Genomic DNA, 18496 nt, shown 5'->3' on the forward strand with positions numbered 1-18496 from the left:
AAATGTTTGAAAGTTATAGTTTTCGAAATATATTGTCTTGTTAGGAAATGAGTTTCTAGATTCAAAAAATCCATATTGTCTATGTATTAATATTTTGAGTTTGTGTAAATTGATTGTGTTTCTTCATCCTTGTTACCACTTTCTTGTTAGTATAACATAAGCATTACTAAATTTTTTTTGTTTATTTTTTTGTATAAAATTATAGATTAAGCTGCCAACCATTTTCACATATCTCATAAGTTAGATATCTTTTATATTAAACAAATTCTCCATCCATATTCATGCACTTGTCTTATATATTTGAATTATCTTTTAGTTTTCGAATGTGTTTTTATAAAACAAAAATTTGAAGGAGGTGAAGAAGGTGCAATCCCTTTGGCAATATCTCTGGACTACAAAGGATACTTAGCAAACATTTCTTTGTAACAAAAATCAATGTCCTTATATGAGTATTTCATTTGTTAAATGGTCGATTATTATTGATTAAATTTTATTTGTTATATTGATGTGGATTGTGATTGTTTCTAGTGGATGGATGCCTTTAATGAGATGTGTTTTTTCTATTAAGTAGTCTAAGTATATTGAACATTTATTCAAACATCATTTTGTGTAATTAATTAGTTTATATGAATTGTTTGATGTTTACTCTTTTAAATCTGTGTAATCTTTTTATATAGTTAACTTGGTTAATTGTAAAATGCTTGTTTATATAAAGATTTTGATTTGTCAAATATGATAATTGCATATACAAAAAATAGTTGTGTAGAGCTTGTAATATTTCAGTATTTGATAATTGACATATTCAAAGAAACAACTAAAAAAAACCATTAAGTAGAATAGTTATTATGTTTTTAGTTTTATATAAACACTATACTTAGTCGCTATGGGTATTTATTTATATATAAATAATTTTATCTCTCCTTTCATATTAAAAATTAATATCCTTCTCATACTGGTGTTTCAGTTTTGTTGATTTGGTTTGTAATGATTTTTTTTTTTTAATTGATTTAGATGGTGAATAAGAGAAAGTTGGAGTTAGGAGGTTCAATTCAACCTTCAGTTTCTACTTCAGTTGATGAAGGTAGAGAAGGTACGAATAGAATGTTTACGGACATTGATGTTCATGAGTTTTGTGCTTATGATAATTATGTTATTGATTTTAGGGATATAAATATAGAAGGACAAGAGGTTATAGGACTTGAAACAATTCAAGATGATGTGGTTGTTGATGATGGTGGTTAAAGGATTACAATTTCTGAAGTTAATGTTCAAGGAAATGATAATGAAGATGATGATATTGTTATTAAGTTATACAAGAAGAAAAAGACATCAACTGATTGAAAGTGTTTCCCCAAGGAATTATTTGAAGTTGAGCGGGATAACAAATATGGTGTTTTCCAATTTTGCTTGAAAACTCAGTTTAAAGTACAAAAAATTGGAAGTACTCACATCAAAAGGCATATGGATGAATGTGTGGCAAGAAAGAAAACTATTAGACAATAAGTTTTAGAAGGTAGGCAAACAATGCTCAACTTCAAGAGTGTTGAATCAATATTGTTTGACTTTTTCTCTCTTCCACACATATTGAGGATGAGAGGAAAATATGAGCACCATAAGGTAAATTTTTTAACAACTATTATTGTTAAGTGTAATTGTTTATACTAAATGTATTGATGAAATTAATATGGTATGAATATTATTGAAATAAATTTGGGTTTTTTAGGTTAGAGAAGCAGTGGCTTATATGGTTTTCATGGATGAGGAGCCCTTTATGTTGGTTGAACATGCCAAATTCAAATACTTGTTAGGATTTGTTCAGCCTCTATGTGAAAAAATTAGAAGAAAACAATTAAAGACAAATTATGAAAGGGTGTATGAGGTTGAACGAAGGAAGTCAAAAAAAGTTTTTGTGGATCTTAGTTGAATTAGTGTAACTATTGATCTTTGGAGGTTAGATGTCTAACATATTGAATATATGGTGATCACAACATATTGATTTGACTATAACTGGCGTTTGAATAAAAGGGTTTAGTCTACCTACCTCCAAGGTAAATTCCTAGAAATCTTGCATTTTGTTTAATAATTTTTATATTAAAATTGATTATTGACCTATTCATTTTTTTCTTCTAATGTTTATCCCAATATTAAATTTAGACTGATTAAGCTTGCTTTTCCCATTTTGTATGGCAAAAATCAAACAATAGAGGAGATTGAGAATGTCAAGAAGGTTCTTCAAACCTTATATAGCCAGTATATGAAATTTTTATCCTTGGAAAACACTAGTAATGTACAAACACACACTAGTGAATCAAGCAAGTTCATAATTCCCCTAATTTAAGTAGGATAATTTTTAAACTTTGAAAATTTTGTCATGTAGTGAATGTTTTTAATGAAAATTTTGGTAGGCACGTCATATAACTCTCATACTACTCATTGAATATTTGTGCAAAACGAAGGTTGACAATGCTTAAGACAACACATCAGGAAAGTAGAATTCAAACCAGTTGTCAAGACAGAGTTGGATGTGTACCTTGAAGAAGGTTGCTTAGAAATAAATGAGGAAACCAAATTGTTTGACTTTAATGCTTTTCAATAGTAAAAGACAAATCATTTGAAATTCAAAGTTCTTTCTCTGATGGCAATCGAAATTTTAGTGATTCCTCTTCTGTTGTGTCAAAGTAAGCTTTTAGTGTTGGATCAAGAGTTATTGAACCTTATAGGGGATCATTATCGCCAAAATTTGTCAATATGTTGATTTGCAAAGGTGATTGGATTAGAGCTGTACATTGAGTGAGAAAACCATCAAAGGTGGTTAATATTTGTTTCAATTTGTTGGATTTTTTGGATATATGTTGAAATAGTTCTCAATCCTTTTTCCTTTAAAAATTATATTAATTTATTTTACCTGAAGGTTTATAGCGAGTTTAAGGTAACATTACCTCAGCTCTGAAGACACCATGACAACATCTTTTGCCCCCTATTACCATTTTTGAAGTTAAGTTGTTTGTTGGCCTTTTCTTTTTCTTGTTTTCATGCCATTTAAACGTATGATGTCTATAAACTAATTTTGTTTTTTTTCCTCTTTTCAGATGTGTGTTATAGCAACAAGTCTTGTGGGAATGGGGTGATTTTTGTGTTTTTTGAATGGTTTTGAAGAAGGTGAGATGAGGGTTTTGTTATAAATGGAAGATTCATATTGCTCTCTAACTACCAAGTTGTCATTCCTCTAAATGTTTTTTATCATAAGATTATTTCTCGTAAGTGCCTTGGTTTTCTCTTTCTCTTTTCAATTTTTTTGCCTCTTCACTATTTTTTGTTGGAAATAATTTTATGATGGCTGAATATGCTATGTGCACTTTTCAATTTTGTATCAGAATCACTGTTTTATTTATTACAGATAGTTCATGTTTTGTTAAGGGGCTATCAATTATATGTGGTAGCTACTGGATATTTCATTGTACGTAATGATGCAAGATATAATTTGTGTAGGTTATGTTGATGAAATGCTAGAACTGATTTGGAAGAGGAAAAAAAATGGCACCAATGAACTTGTAGATGAGGTTGTTATTAAATATAAACATAGGAGCAGTATTAGCTGTTTCTCTAAAATATGGATATTGTCAAGTGGATTTGGCATGACTCATGCTACTTCAAGGTGACAATCTTTTCTTTTTATATGCTACTAGTATGAGAAGTTTACCTTGATTTATTAGGCTTTTTTTTTTTACATCTATTAGTATCTACAGATTTGTGCAATTTGGCAAGGTGAATTAGGAATTCTTCATGATAAATTTTGATCCATTAAACTCACTTGTTGATTTCTTATTGGCATATTATTATAAGAGCAATACTATGTGTACCCACTTTGGATACACAAATGTATACACACTCATATGTGTCATCATATGATTGGTTATTGTTTTATTCTTAATTCAAAATCATTCAATTACATTATGACACATATAAATGTGTACATATTTGTGTATCCAAAGTGGGTACACATAATTTTATTGTTATTATAATTTAGTTGGTGTCCCCGAATCGGTCATTTACCATTACCATTTTAGTTTATAAATGACTAATTGTTGTGAAACTGGGGGGTTTTTAATGTAAAGGATGCTTGGTTTGTATCTATTTACAACACTTCTCTATGGATTATACTTATCAAATGAACTTTTGCTTTCAAATTTTAATGACTTCAAATTCATGGTCTGCTAAAATCATGCCAAGGATTAAAAATTGTGAAATTGAATTGAGTAAAATGTTTGAAGGTGCATTAATTATAACATAAAAATATATTAATGGATTAAATTTAATAGTCAAATTCAAGCTATGAGTTCAAACTACGAATTTGAATCATAAATACGAATTATAAATTCAAATACCAAATTCAAGCTATGATTACAAGCCGAGCTACGAACCTTGTACTTAAACACTGAATCGAATTCAAATTAACCTAAATTTCAGTTCGATAAACTCAAACTATCACAATTTTCTATTGAGTTGAACTCGAGCCAATCTATGTTTGGGTTTGGCTCAAGTCATATCTAGCCTTAGGTGGAGCATTACTTTAGAGTGGGAAGTGCAAAAGTACAGTCATGAGAATAAGAGATTAGGTCAACTAACGCTATTATCAGTATGACAGTTGTTGGTTATGTTGATAAACATATTAGAACTTTGGTGGATCACCATAAGATTTATTACTTCCGAGTATGAGAATAGATATTTTACTTCATAATTTGATTATAACAATGTATTAAAATTTATTACCGTACTAAGAACGAGTTTGTGTTTGATCTAATATTTAATCAAATCATTGTCTAATTGACAAAACATAAAATCATGATATGAGGTAAACATTACTTATGTATGTTAGTTTTGATGAGATATTACTAAATTTAATGATTTGATTCCATAATAATTGTACATTCGTGCCATTGAAAGTTATATTCGATTTAACCTTGGTTCTTTATTAATTATTTAGGTAGTCATAATATTTTTTTTTTTTTTTAGAAGTCACTTATCTATGAGGAAAAGATAATTTATTGTACATTAATTATGACTGTATAGACTAACAATTTAATAACAGACCTATGATTTATACAGTATAGGGGTCGTCTGCAATGACCTAAATGAACTGGCTTTTAAATGTGTTTAAATTAAATACGTATTATGAGTCAACAATTATCTCTAACTTTTTTAATGATATTAAATTAAAATATTATATGTAGAATTTAAATAAATTATTGCCATAAACTATTGATTTTAACCCTTATATCCTTTGAACCAGTTGCCTCTTTCTCTTAGAACTTTCCAATTTGCTCCACTTTCCTAACAGCTAACACAGGCTAACCCTTGTGTGACACATCCAACACCTTTCCATTGTCATTGTGTCTCTGTATGGACAAGTGAGAGAGCTTCGTTGACTGACAAAGAAACCAAAAATCGAATCCAGGCCGGAATACTTCTTGGTGGAGCCTCCAAACACAGGTATTATGCTTGAAACCCAAAAAATTTCTTGTATAATGTCCTTCTATCCTGAGGAGACGTTTTTGTGATCTGGATCTTGAATTTTATTCTTTATTCCGCTGCTCTTTTGTCCAAATATATAGAGATCACAAACTCACATGAAATCTCTCGTTTGATGACCTTTTCCAGATCTCAGAGAAAATGTTGAAGTGGAAAGTTCCCAAATTGCCTTCCCTCTCTGTTGTTTCATATGCTGACATAGCTTTTGTCATCTACACAGGTATCTTCAGCTTTTACCGTTCTGCAAACCTTGTCGATATTACAGCTTGTCAGATTTATACAGCGCCACAGAATCCAAGTGATGTCTCTGAAGCAGCAGTAAAGAGTAAAGAAAATACCATGGGATCCAGGCCATTGCTTCACAAGCAAGCAACGATTGAAGAAGAAGAAGATGATGACAGTGAAGAACTTGATCCTTGAAACCTCCTCCGAATTTGACAGAAGAAAAAAAAAGGAAATGGATCTGGAGAAAAGTACCGAAACTTGAACTTCTTAAATCAAACGACTCGGGTCAGAACTTCAATAATCAAGTTCTGGAATTTTTTAGCCAACAGTGTGCAATTCAGTTTTTCATGGTTTGGTTTGCTCCAGCAGAGAAGTTTGGACCCAGACAATTTTTGAGCGCAGACTCTCTGTTGAAGTCCAACCCTCAAGCATGCTTGATGATTATATCGAAATCCTTGGACACAAAGCGCGGTTACAAAATCCTGAAACCATTCCTTGATCGCGGGTTTAAAGTTGTCGCAGTCACACCAGATGTGCCTTTTTTGGTCAGGAACACGCCCGCTGAAGCTTGGCTCGAAGACATAAAGAATGGAAAATCGGATCCGGGTGGTATTTTTTTAACGTTCATCTTTCTGATCTTCTTCGGGTAGCTGTATTATACAAGTACGGAGGAGTTTACATGGATACAGATTTCCTAGTTTTGAAAAATTTCAAAGGATTGAGGAATGCAGTTGGAGTCCAAATTATAGACGAAGCCTCTCAGAATTGGACGTCAGTGAACGGTGCATTACAGATCTTCGACATTTGGCATCCAATGTTATTCCAATTCATGAAGGAATACGCCACAAATTTTAGCCCACACATTTGGGGAGAAAATGGACCGTACTTGGTTTCTAGAGTTATTAAGAGACTAGGAGCCGGACGCTCACCAGTTTACAACATTAGTATTTTGCCCAGAAAGGCGTTTTATCCAGTAGATTGGGTTAATATATCAAGGCTGTATAAGAAGCCCGCGACGGAAGAAGAATCAAAATGGGTAGAAGAGACGATGGCAAAGTTAAGCAGAGAAAGCTATGCCATACACCTATGGAATCAAGTATCAAAGCGGATGGTGACCGAAGAGGGAAGTGTTATAGATAGATTATATGCATCTCACTGTTTGATTTGTTATAAAATCACATAAAATTTGAAGCTCTTTTTTTAATCTTCTCGCTTAGGGAAGTAAACTACAAGGAATAAATCGGCATGAGCCTCCTTTTCGTTGCTTGAAAAAAAAATTGGGATATGTAGAGTTTGTGTTTATATGTGATTTGAAAGCATTACATTCTTTATCCCATTCACATTTCTGTAAATTTTTATTTGTTTCAACAATAATAGCACACAGAAGATTTACATGGAAAATCTTAAATCAAAAAAAAAAAAAAAACAAATAGGAGAAATCAAATGACGAGTACTGTCTATGATTGTGGCTGGATTCCATATTTGGTTTCCTCGCAAAGTTTTGAGTTTGTATTATTCTTAAGGAAATTTTTTTATACAAGGAATATTAGATTTTCCTAAGGCCAAAGGACTTATTTCCACCCAAGTTTTGATGTATTCTTACAGTCTCATTTATCGGATTTCAAAAACCTAAATTTTCACTTATGAACTGTTAATTTTAACTAAAATCGTTAGTTATAGAGGATAAAATTATTATTTTATTACTAAATCTTAAAAACTCTCTTCTCTAAGTTTGAAAAACTAACAGTTTTCTCTTACCCGAAAATTTGAAAAATTTACTTTTTCATCTAAGATTTTTTCTTCATTCTTCAACGATCAAAATCTATTGTCATCATTGGCCAACTACCCCAATATCTTTTTCTTCGATCATCAATCTTGCCACCAATGTAGATTCATCGGATGAAGACAATTTGATTTAGATAATTGAGATTTCGGTTCAGTTTAAAACCATTTAATCCCTATACTAGTTTCAGTATCAATTTATGTATTTCCCCAAATTGAAAATTTTCTTTTGATGACTAGAAAGCCCATCCAAGTCGACCCATCTTATATTGGGGTAAAACTAATCATATCAAATAGATCAAAATCTGTATTTAATGACTACCTCGTACCCATTGAACCAAGAAGTCAAATTCAAATAGAAATTTTGGTTTGGTTCAAAATAGCAAAACTCATTCTATTAATCAGATTTGAATGCCCCTATGTAGATGTAAAGGGATACATTTCTTATCTTTATATAACTGGTGATTTCTCATGTAATTTTAATACCGTTAAAGAAATCAAAGTGTTTCTTTTGTATAATTCTTTCTTTTCTGGAATTTATATCCTAATGTGAATATGTTAAACATTAATACTACCGTAACTACTCTCTTAACAGTCAAATAACTATTTTGATGAAATAATAAATTTTCACTCTTTTACTTTTCAAAAACTAAATTCTTCTAAAGAAAATTATAACAAATTTAAGATTACATATCAAATAGTTGAAACTCTTGACAGCACCTCTGACTTTTTTTTAAAGATCTTACATCAATGACTAAACCTTCGAATGTTAGAAAATTAAGGGTCAAAATTTGAGGTTTATGTGCCAAAACTCAGGAAGTTGTAGGATTTTCAAGAGGCCGCATGGCAATTTTTTACACAGATTTCCAATCTTTTTCAAGAAAGCTTCAAAATCAAATAGCTATGGAAGAATTATACGTGTCTCAGCATATGAAACAGTGAGACCCAATTAGTCTTTGTATAACACTTCCCTCTTCAATAACTAGTTCCCTTGTTACCTTGTTCCATAGGTGAAGTGCATAGCTCACCCTCTTAAGCACAACAACCTCCATCGTCGGTTTCTTATACAGAGCCGGTATCTGAAGCCAATCTGCCAAATAAAATGCCTTTATCGGTCAAATTGTAATGTCATAAGGAGCTGTGTTTGTACCTCCAACGTCCAGTATCTTAATAACCCTGGAAAGATCATGCTTCATTTTTTAGTCTTTCGATCGGTAACTTGCACCCCTACTGCATTTCTCAACCCTGTGAAGTTTCTCAGAACTATGAAATCTGTGTCTAAGTAAACACCTCAGTACTTGTATAAAGTGGCAACCCTGATGAGATTAGAAAGATTATTGTACAGGGGAGACTTTCTAGGGTCCTTGCTGCGACTTTTCAATTCTTCAAGCCAAGCTTCAGCTGGTGTATTCTTCACTAAAAACGGCACATCCGGTGTAACTGCAACAATTTTAGGTCCACGATCAAGTAGTGATTTCAAGATTTAGTGGCAACGCCGTATGTCTAGAGTTCTCGATAAAATCATCAAGCATGCCTTAGGATTGACCTTCATCAGAGTGTCTACCGCCAAGAACTCTGTCGGTCCAAACGTTCCTGCTGGTGAAAACCAAATCATGAAGAACTGGTTAGTACAGGTTTTATCAAAGAATTCCAGGACCCGACCGTGACATTTCTGACTGGAATCGTTCGATTTAAGAACATCAAGTTCCGGAACGTTTCACCAGAACCATGCTATTCTTTTTGGTATCGTCAATTCGGGGAGGAGGAATCAGAGGGTCAGGAGTTTCACAGAGATTAGAAATGAGGGTGCCAGTAGAGAAGAGGCTACTTGTGTAGATGAGATAGGCAATAGCTGAAAATGAGACAGCGAGGAAGAGGGGTGTTTTAATATTTTAGCTCAACATTTTTGTGACAACTTAGGAGCTTTATCTATGCAACAAGGGATTTTCAGAAGCTTCTATATATTTATGCACCCTGTGTCCGTCGACATCTTCGTAATTTATTGAGTTGACTGTTGAGTACATAAAATATAAAAAGCCATGGATTCCGCAAAATGACTCTTTAATTTTCAGTTTACAGACATATTTTATAATGTAATTGGAGATATCAATGCATAGGGATATCTTAGGGAGTAGGGAAGGTTCAGGGATCACTGAATATTTTTTTAATCATTATATAAATATTAATTAAATTATGAAAATTTATAATGAATACTAAATGATTTTAAATTGAAGATACAAAGAAAATTACAACAAATGATAAGGATGAGGTTGAAGCAAAACGTATGGTGTTGTTGGCAAGAGATGCCCACCGTCCCTCAATTAATGCTGCAGGCGTAACATCGACGGAAAGTTGTAGAGTTTAGGATGTTTATAGATCTGGGATTGTGGGTAGACTTAGGTGCAATACACGGGGGTGGTGAAGCGGACAATTATGTGAGATGAGATTTGGCAGAGATTACAAATCTTACGAGATTTGGTGGAAGAGGGCAAGTCTATTGACAATTATAGAATTGGTAGAGTTAACAATTTTTCACGTAACTCGTTAACACAACACGAAAGAAATCGAGTCAAGGGTAAGTTTTTTTGATATAAAATTTATTTTGAATCAACTTGATATGACTCAAAATTAAATTAAATAGTGTTAAGATTCACACAAAAATAATCTGACACGATACAAATTGATTTGAATATTTTAGAAAAATGTTACTTTAATAAAATTTGTTAAGAAAAAATTATGAATAATATCTTGTGTATACACTTTTGATATACAAATTGAGTATACAAATAATATATCATCATGTTATTAAGTGTTATTTTATTTTTAATTTAAAATCATTCAATCATATGATGACACATCATTTGTATACCTAAATTATATATCAAAAGTATGTACATATAATTTTATTGATAAATTATAGAAATATTAAAAGATAATATCAATAGTAGTTTAAATTTTTATAAATTGCATATAATTATATTTTTATATAATTGTTATTACTTATATCATTTTTTATTTTTATTTAGATATTTTATTTTATTATTAAGTAATAAGAATACGATTTGATTAGTTAGATTATTGACGCATTTTAAAGGTCTTAGTAAATAATTCTTAAACTATTTGTAAACAAAATAAAATGTTATATTATTCGTTTTATTAATAGTAGGTTGAGGTAATTTGGTGAATAAATTAAAATGGTGAAAAACACTTTGGAGATTGAAAACAATAGATAATTTCAAGTCTGTTTAGGGTAAATCGAGTCAATTCGAATATTAAAAAGTTTGATTAAGGTTAAAAAATTTTGACACAATTTTAATTTGTATCAGGTTAGAATTAAAAGTTTCTGATATGAAATCTAAACTAATATAATATAAATATGATCCAATGGTACAAACTACTAAGTCTAGGAATTAGTAGGTTGTGTTGGGTGGTGGCAATGTGGCCGGTGAAAGGGTTGCGGTGGTGACAATGTGGTGTGATTGTGGGTAGTGGGTAAGATGACTTATAATTTTAATTGAACATTTTTTTCATAAAAGTTACATGAGCATGGTTAAAGTAAGGGAAATTATAGTAAATGCCTTAAATTAAGGGGGTCTAAGGAAATTATCTAAAACAATTAGGTTTAAGTAAAAATGTCCTCTTTTGTGAAATGACTAAACTACCCCTATATATAAACCAAAAATTTTGCATATTTTTCCCGTTATTTTCCCACGGTTTCACGATGCAAAATCAGAGAATTTCGCATCTCCCACAGGTCTTCCATGGGCGAAGCGATTTTTCTAGATTTTCATGTTTTTCAGCAACCGAAAATGACAAAGAAAGTTAGTATATCTTCCTTACTCTTGTTTGAATCAATTTATTTTCGGAAAACTACTTATACCTCTGATATCTTTATTAACATGTGTCTTCTCTTCAACCTCCGATTCCTCGATTGGAATATTATGCATAATCTTTCCGTTAAATTCACTCCACTCTGAAAATTTTTCTTTGTTGGCATTAAGAAATTCTTCCACATGATATAATGCATCAACATGAACATCATTTATATCTGCAAAATCTTCCTCTGAAAGTTCTGGTTTTGAATTGATCTCGATATTTTAAATCTCTTCTATATCAATAGTTTGATTTTCTGGATAACTACTCGACTCACCATCTTGTAAACCCTCATTTACTTGTTGAGCTTCATAATTATCATCATTAACTGTAATTGTTTCAAAAACTGAAACACATTCTTTGAAATGTTAGACAAACCGTTAAAAACCTCAACATCTTCATCATTTGAAATTTCTACTGGAATGTCATTGTCAAGATGTTTTGGTTTCATGCTTAATTGAATGTTAAATATTCTTCAATCTGCATTACACTTGTCACTCACCATTAATTAATTCTTCGAATGTCATGTGTATTGGAATTTTAATCAATTTTCTATTACCTCCAACATATTTTATAACATTGTCATCATTTTTTATCTATTTCCGCCCATATCTAATTAAAACATATTCAGCCATTTAGATTAATCCTACAATAAAATATATATTCAACATAAATAATATGACTGAAAATATTATTTACAGATTTCTATCGCATAATTATACATTTTTCATAATTCAATTATATATTATGACTATTAATATATTTTGATTAATATGATACTAATTTGTAAAAATATCACTTTACCCCTATGTTGTAAAATATCATTTTACCACAAATATTATCTAACATATCTCTAACACCCTTCATTGTAAAATATCATTTTACCCTCTAATATTATCTAATCTAATCTAATCCTCTAACATTTTTTATTGAAAAATATTATTTCACCCTATAGTACTATAATATTTACAACATAGCCCATGTAATTTTTATTATTTCACTTTTTACACACCACTATAATTTATTATATAAAACATAACATATAATTGCATTATTAATAAAATAATAACAATTAAAGTTATAATAGGTATAAATACCTCGATATCACGAACTTTTCTCTTTTCGCTCAAAATCCTAAATACAAACTTTTTTCTCTTTCTAAAAATTTCTCTTAGATCTGCTAAAAATGAAGAAAGATATATGATATATATAGAAATAAATGAATGATAATTTTGGTATTATTTTAGAATATTTTTGTTTAAACCCCAAAATTAGGTGTGATTTTGTTTATACTCTTAAAAAAAGGGAAATTTAATTAAGAAGGATATTTTTGGTATTTTATAAGATATTTGAGACATTTTCGTTTAAATCCTTTAATATATAAGTATTTTTATTTAAATCCCTAAATTTGTGGTAAATTTTTTATTACCCAAAAAAAGAGTAATTATTTAATTTCTCAGAAAAATAATTTAAATTGTACTATTATTTAATAATGATTAACTAAACATTAATAAATATCTCATCCACACCTATGGTCCAAAACCGCCCCCAAGTTGGTCCCACTTCACCATCCATTTTTCTTAGAAGGCCGCCAACTCTTCTTCAGTCTCACTTGAAGCCAAGCCACCACTCTTCAAGCTCAAAACTCAAACGATATGGCCACCACGACCACACTCTTTTCGCTCACTTCACCTCCAAAGACTTCACCAATCTTCTGCTTCTCCACTTCATATTCATCCCTACAAAACTCAAAGCCAAAGAAACTTTCTTTTAACCCCAAGAAGTGTGTAGTCGATGTGGGCATTGGCCTTTTGGCCTCCTCCTTCATGGCCTTGACGCCTCTGGATGCTAATGCCACAAGGATTGAATACTACGCTACTGTGGCTGACCCTCCTTGTGAGTTCAACTTTGTTCCCTCTGGCCTTGGTTACTGTGACATCTCTGTTGGCTCTGGCGTGGAGGCTCCATATTCTGAGCTTATCAATGTGAGTTTGCGAATTTTATTTTTTTCCTTTTGTGTTTTTTGGGCCATTTATGTTAGTTGCTATAAAAAGGGTATATTTATGAGGTTTTGTTCTGTTCTGTTCTTTCTTTTTTTCTTTGTGCTTTTTGGTTTTGTTTAGTTTTGGGCAATTTTGTATAGTTTGTGTAGAAATGGTGTCTTTATGAGGTTTGAACTCATACTGAGTAAAATCATGAGCTTATCTATTGAGTTTGGAATTTTGTTCTTCTTTTTTTTTTCAGTTTTTTTTAATTTTTGGGGTTGATATAGTTTTGATTCTTTTTAGTTCATCTAAAAGTGTTATCTTGTTCGAACTTTTATAGGGTAGTGTTAAAGTGTAGTTCATTTTGTATTCGTTCATTGTGTTTTGGTGGGCTATTGGGTTGGTTTTGTTCGGTTTAGTTTGAATAAAAATGCTTTATGAGGTTTGAACTTATATTGTGTGAGATTATCAATGTGATTTTGTAGTTTTGCTTTGCCTTTTCGGTTGTTGGGTTGATTAAGTTTGGTGAATTTTTTTAAGTTTGTGCAAAAATGGTAACTCATGAGGTTTGAACTTAGACTGAGTAAATCCTGAGCTTATCAATGTCAGTTTGTCATTTTCTCTTTACTTCTTTGTTAAGGTTTTTTAGACTATTGGGTTGCTTTAGTTTGTGCAAAAATGGTATCTTGATGTGGTTTTGTTATTGACTGTCATCGTTTGATTCCATCATACTTGGATCATTGCTCTGGCAATTACATTTTTCTTCCAATTTGTGGATCATTGGTGAATTTAGTTTTCAGTCAATTGACATTTCATGGATTGCATTTGTTTCACTGTGTAGGTTCACTACACAGCGCGATTTAGTGATGGAATAGTTTTTGACAGCAGCTATAAAAGATTAAGACCTCTTACTATGCGCATTGGAGTTGGCAAGGTATAAATTTTTCTCAGTTATTCAACAAGTAGTTAAGTCCAATAGATATGTCAATCTCAAGAGTCACATATTATCTTTTCACCCTGTTATATAAAATTGTTGGAGCTTTCCAAGTTAAATTTGGATCAGTTTAATATGTATATAAACAGTATAGCAAAATCATTACCATAATTGTGATTGTGTAAGAACCTTGCAGTGTTTGTTTCTGCAGATTTAGGCTGTTCTCATTTCGTCCCAATTTCATCTTAACTTATATTTGTGTCCAGGTCATTAAGGGCTTGGATCAAGGAATTTTCGGTGGGGAAGGAGTGCCTCCGATGCTCGTAGGTAAGTTTTTGAAGACAGATAGTTGTCTTCGAGTTTTTGTTTTGTGCATTACCTCAGGCTTCCCAGCATATTTTTTACACTGCTAGTTTCATTCAGGTGGAAAACGTAAGCTTCGGATTCCACCAGAGCTAGCATATGGACCAGAACCTGCTGGTTGCTTTTCAGGTGAGCTACATGTATTGGTGATTTTAAATATCAAACTCATTCATGATTTAAACTTTGAGTTAAATTTTGCAGTTGAATTTTAGGATGCCACTCTGAGTCTCTCTGCTTTAAAAAGATGAACCAATATGAATACTTGATGATAATTAAAACATTGATGAGAAAATAATGTAAAGTCTACTGAAAACAACTTATGGTTATATAAAGATAATGTGGTCACCAATAAGCGTAATATTAAATTTTTGTTCCAAGGAAATACTACAACATTGTTATGTTTTAGATGCAATCAGTCATTGTGTGGCAATTATTTGGAAACTGACATAATATGGTTTGTGTAGGTGACTGCAATATTCCGGCCAATGCAACTCTCATTTATGACATTAATTTTGTCGGCATCTACTCAGGGAATCGAAAGTAGAGAGTAAATAATCAGTTATTAGAAAATATATTAGAAGCTCACAGAGGTAAGCTAGTCTCTGCTGGACATTCTAATTATGATTTTTCTGAAGTTTTAGATAAAGTTGAGTTAGATAACAGAGTATTTCACAGTTTTGAACTTTATTACACACCTTCTGTTTAGTAATCTTTTTCATGGATTTTTAAAAACTCGCATTAATTTTATGCTTCTGAGAAATTATCCAGTGGCACAAAATTGCCATTTTCATCAGTCACCAATAGCCCGTCTATAGTCTTGCTGAAGCAATTGCTGTGATTTGATTAAAAAGTGGTTGATAATGGAGTAAACCTCCAGCTTTTTGATTTCTCAATGATAGTTTGAGGAGTTTTAATGAAGCTTAGGAATATTATATGCGAGCTCTAAGTTGATATTGAATAGCAAGGTATTACTTGTAAATCATGCATTCAGTTGTTCATCGCATGCTAGACGAGAGAAACCATTTTGACAATCCATATTCCCTTTTTGCTTGAGACTTCATGCTTTAATTATGAGCATTACACTGAAGTCAGCATCTCTGATACACTACTTAAGTTATTTTCCTGGCGTGGTGCATATACTGATTGATGACTGTTTCTACTGACCTTTGCTGTTGGAATTTTCATCATTATTTGTTCACTAGGCAACATAATAGACTTGCTTTATTTTGAATACATCACTTGATTTTAAAAATATCCATATGCTTTCCATCCTTTGATACACTGAATTTGTTGAAGGGAATTATTTCATGCCAGAGCAAGGAAATCCACCTGAGCATGGATCATACCATGAGAAGTGCCTATAGCTGCTCAAGTCTTGTAGGTTTGCTTAGAGCAGCCTACTCCGTTATTCTTTACAGTGAGAAGTGTGAGATGCTCTTTGATTTACAGAAGTTATTTTTGTACCTGGTCGTATAAAAATTGTATTGTGGCCATTTTGGATGTTGTTTGTAAGTTTAATTCTGTGGCAATTTCATGTTAAGTGCTTCACTCAAAGCCCTATGGAAATTGTTTGGTGGCAATATACATAAGCAAGTACTTAACCTGTGTTGAGTTCTTGAGTTGCATATTGGGTGATCAGATTATGGAAGCCTAGGTGAGTTTTTTATAATGGATAATTTCTTTTCCTTAATCAGATACATCTTGTCAGAAATTCAATGTAAATAAAGGGCTTACTGTTACATTGATTTAATAAAATTACCCATATATTTTTCAGAGCATCCAACATCGTATTTGTAACATTTCCCTGTTAGTCGAATAGTTCAGCCTCACAAAATTGAGGGTTGAGTTCTTTCGTGAATATTTACAAGGTGTTGGTGTGAAAGTTTGCACTAACAGTGAGCACATTGAATCTAGATGGATATGGATACAAGAATATAAAATGTTTGTAATTATCAATATTTTATGATATATAATAAATATTATACGATATAATATAATACATATAAAAATTTTATATATCATATGATATAATATATATTATTAATATAAATTAATATATTATTTAAAAAAATGATGATATAATAAGAATATATATAAAAAATTTTAAAATTTTAAAAATATTTATGATATTTTTTAAAATAATTATATATTAATTATAATTTTTTATTATCTTATTATAAAAATATCACTTATAACATAATATTTAATTTAAGATATAAAAAATTAAATTTTTAATATATAATACAATATACTATTTAACTATTATAAAAAGACAACAAACAATCATGTCATGTCTTGTCCAAGGTCTCTTTTTAGGCAATGGGCTAAAACAATTCGTGCAGTACCCTAGTCGTTAGAAATTGTATTTACAGACTTTGACTTGCTGCTGGATAGAAATGGATAGAATTGTGATATCATTTACAAGAATGATTAATGAGTGATATCATTTAACTAATAAATAAATAAATAAAACTATTAAAACTAAAAAAATTTATAAAATTAGGAGATTAGTTTAATAAAATCCAATTCTATAAAACTTAAAAATTTAAGTAAATAGTATTAATTAAATTAAATTAAACTTTTTTAAGTAAATAATTTTAAAAACTCTTTATTCCTTACATTAAAATAGGGTTACATTTTTAATTAAATATTATTGACTCATTAATTAAATCTTTATGACACTAAAAATATTAAATTTAAATAAATTCAAAGATATTTTGAAAGTTTAATTAAATTAAACTCTTTTACAACTAGAAAATTTGACACTATGGTTTTCCATGCATCATACCATGTCATTGTCCACCTTTCCTCTCTCTTATCTTTATTATCTTCATTTGTCTTTTCAATCCAATCATCTCTTACCTTGAATCTTTCTTTGATCTTGTTTCTCTCCATACTTTTTTTTTTTTTTTTGAATTGAATGTCTTAGTACCTATTATGATAATAGAGGAGTTTCAAAAGATTGTAGAATCCGAACTTTGTACTCGACTAAAGGGTTCTAAATTATCAAATATATAAACATAGATCAGGTCCAATTAGAGTGCCGTTGATTCAAGTTAGACTGGAAAAGTTTTTCAATAAATTAATTAATTTCTAATTTAAGAAATTTAAGCACTAGTGGGAATGTATTATGCTAAAAATGTCATGTTAGTGCATTCGTTTTGGAGTTTGATGGGAACCTTATTCATTATTTACTTACATCATGACCGATTAGAGCAGTTGGAAAGAATGGTGAATGCCAAAATAAGATTGTGAAGAACTAATTTTTCAAGGAATTCATAGCTCACCATATTTCCTCAATAATCACTCTTGTGGTAGCGTCTTTTCTAATGATCCAAGAGAATAAAAAAATTGTTTTTCAATATTTTAAGAAAATTATTGGTTTGAACAATTGTTTGGTGTTCTTAAGTATGAAAGTTTAGCCTAATGAAAAGGATGTGTACCTAAAGTCATATGTAAATTCAAAACTTGACCAAAAAATTTAACTAAGGTAACATTTTTTTTTTTTTGATAATCGAATATCTCGTCTGTATTTATTGGACGAGTAAACCTTAGATACAGTGACCGGACCTATAATCATTGCACTAGATAAGTCGTCGTAATACTCTATCAGTTTTGTTAATTTTGGAGTCTTAGATAATATTCTCTTGTAATTAATATTTAATTATAACCATTCTGTACATGTTATTTTGAACATATTCACAAAATCAAATTTCTACAGGGCACACATTAATAATAATGAAGCTTCGAAGCATAAATAATGGAATTCACTAATAGATGTATAGTGGATAAGCATATTGAAACT

The 18496-nt window shown here is 30.8% G+C and overlaps 2 protein-coding genes and 1 pseudogene across 3 annotated transcripts; 2 read left to right on the forward strand and 1 right to left on the reverse strand.

The window, feature by feature from the left end:
* The first annotated feature begins 5670 nt into the window (after positions 1-5670).
* LOC123212780 (lactosylceramide 4-alpha-galactosyltransferase-like) lies at positions 5671-6937 on the forward strand. Its single transcript, XM_044632008.1, has 3 exons — positions 5671-5929; positions 6121-6363; positions 6405-6937. Exons 1-3 carry the CDS (start codon positions 5671-5673, stop codon positions 6935-6937), a joined length of 1035 nt encoding a protein of 344 aa, XP_044487943.1.
* Positions 6938-8728: 1791 nt separating this feature from the next.
* LOC123212863 lies at positions 8729-9253 on the reverse strand (annotated as a pseudogene).
* Positions 9254-12988: 3735 nt separating this feature from the next.
* Positions 12989-16302, forward strand: LOC123212768 (photosynthetic NDH subunit of lumenal location 4, chloroplastic). Of its 2 annotated transcripts, none has more exons than XM_044631968.1 (6): positions 12989-13394; positions 14236-14328; positions 14595-14655; positions 14752-14820; positions 15156-15281; positions 16006-16302. In XM_044631968.1, exons 1-5 carry the CDS (start codon positions 13065-13067, stop codon positions 15233-15235), a joined length of 633 nt encoding a protein of 210 aa, XP_044487903.1. In that variant the 5' UTR covers positions 12989-13064; the 3' UTR covers positions 15236-15281; positions 16006-16302. The 2 variants fall into 2 exon arrangements, with proteins under 2 accessions (XP_044487903.1, XP_044487894.1); XM_044631959.1 differs by having other exon boundaries at positions 12990-13394; positions 15988-16302.
* The last annotated feature ends 2194 nt before the right edge of the window (positions 16303-18496 follow it).

This window comes from Mangifera indica, chromosome 1, assembly GCF_011075055.1.
Source record: "Mangifera indica cultivar Alphonso chromosome 1, CATAS_Mindica_2.1, whole genome shotgun sequence".
Taxonomy (NCBI): Eukaryota; Viridiplantae; Streptophyta; class Magnoliopsida; order Sapindales; family Anacardiaceae; genus Mangifera; species Mangifera indica.

Coding starts and splice junctions, on each gene's coding strand:
- LOC123212768 (XM_044631968.1), top strand. CDS start 13,065: ATGGCCACCACGACCACACTCTTTTCGCTCACTTCACCTCCAAAGACT. Junction 13,395..14,235: donor CATATTCTGAGCTTATCAAT/GTGAGTTTGCGA, acceptor TTCACTGTGTAG/GTTCACTACACAGCGCGATT. Junction 14,821..15,155: donor ACCTGCTGGTTGCTTTTCAG/GTGAGCTACATG, acceptor TGGTTTGTGTAG/GTGACTGCAATATTCCGGCC.
- LOC123212780 (XM_044632008.1), top strand. CDS start 5,671: ATGTTGAAGTGGAAAGTTCCCAAATTGCCTTCCCTCTCTGTTGTTTCA. Junction 5,930..6,120: donor AGAAGAAGAAGATGATGACA/GTGAAGAACTTG, acceptor GGTTTGCTCCAG/CAGAGAAGTTTGGACCCAGA. Junction 6,364..6,404: donor TGGAAAATCGGATCCGGGTG/GTATTTTTTTAA, acceptor TTCTTCGGGTAG/CTGTATTATACAAGTACGGA.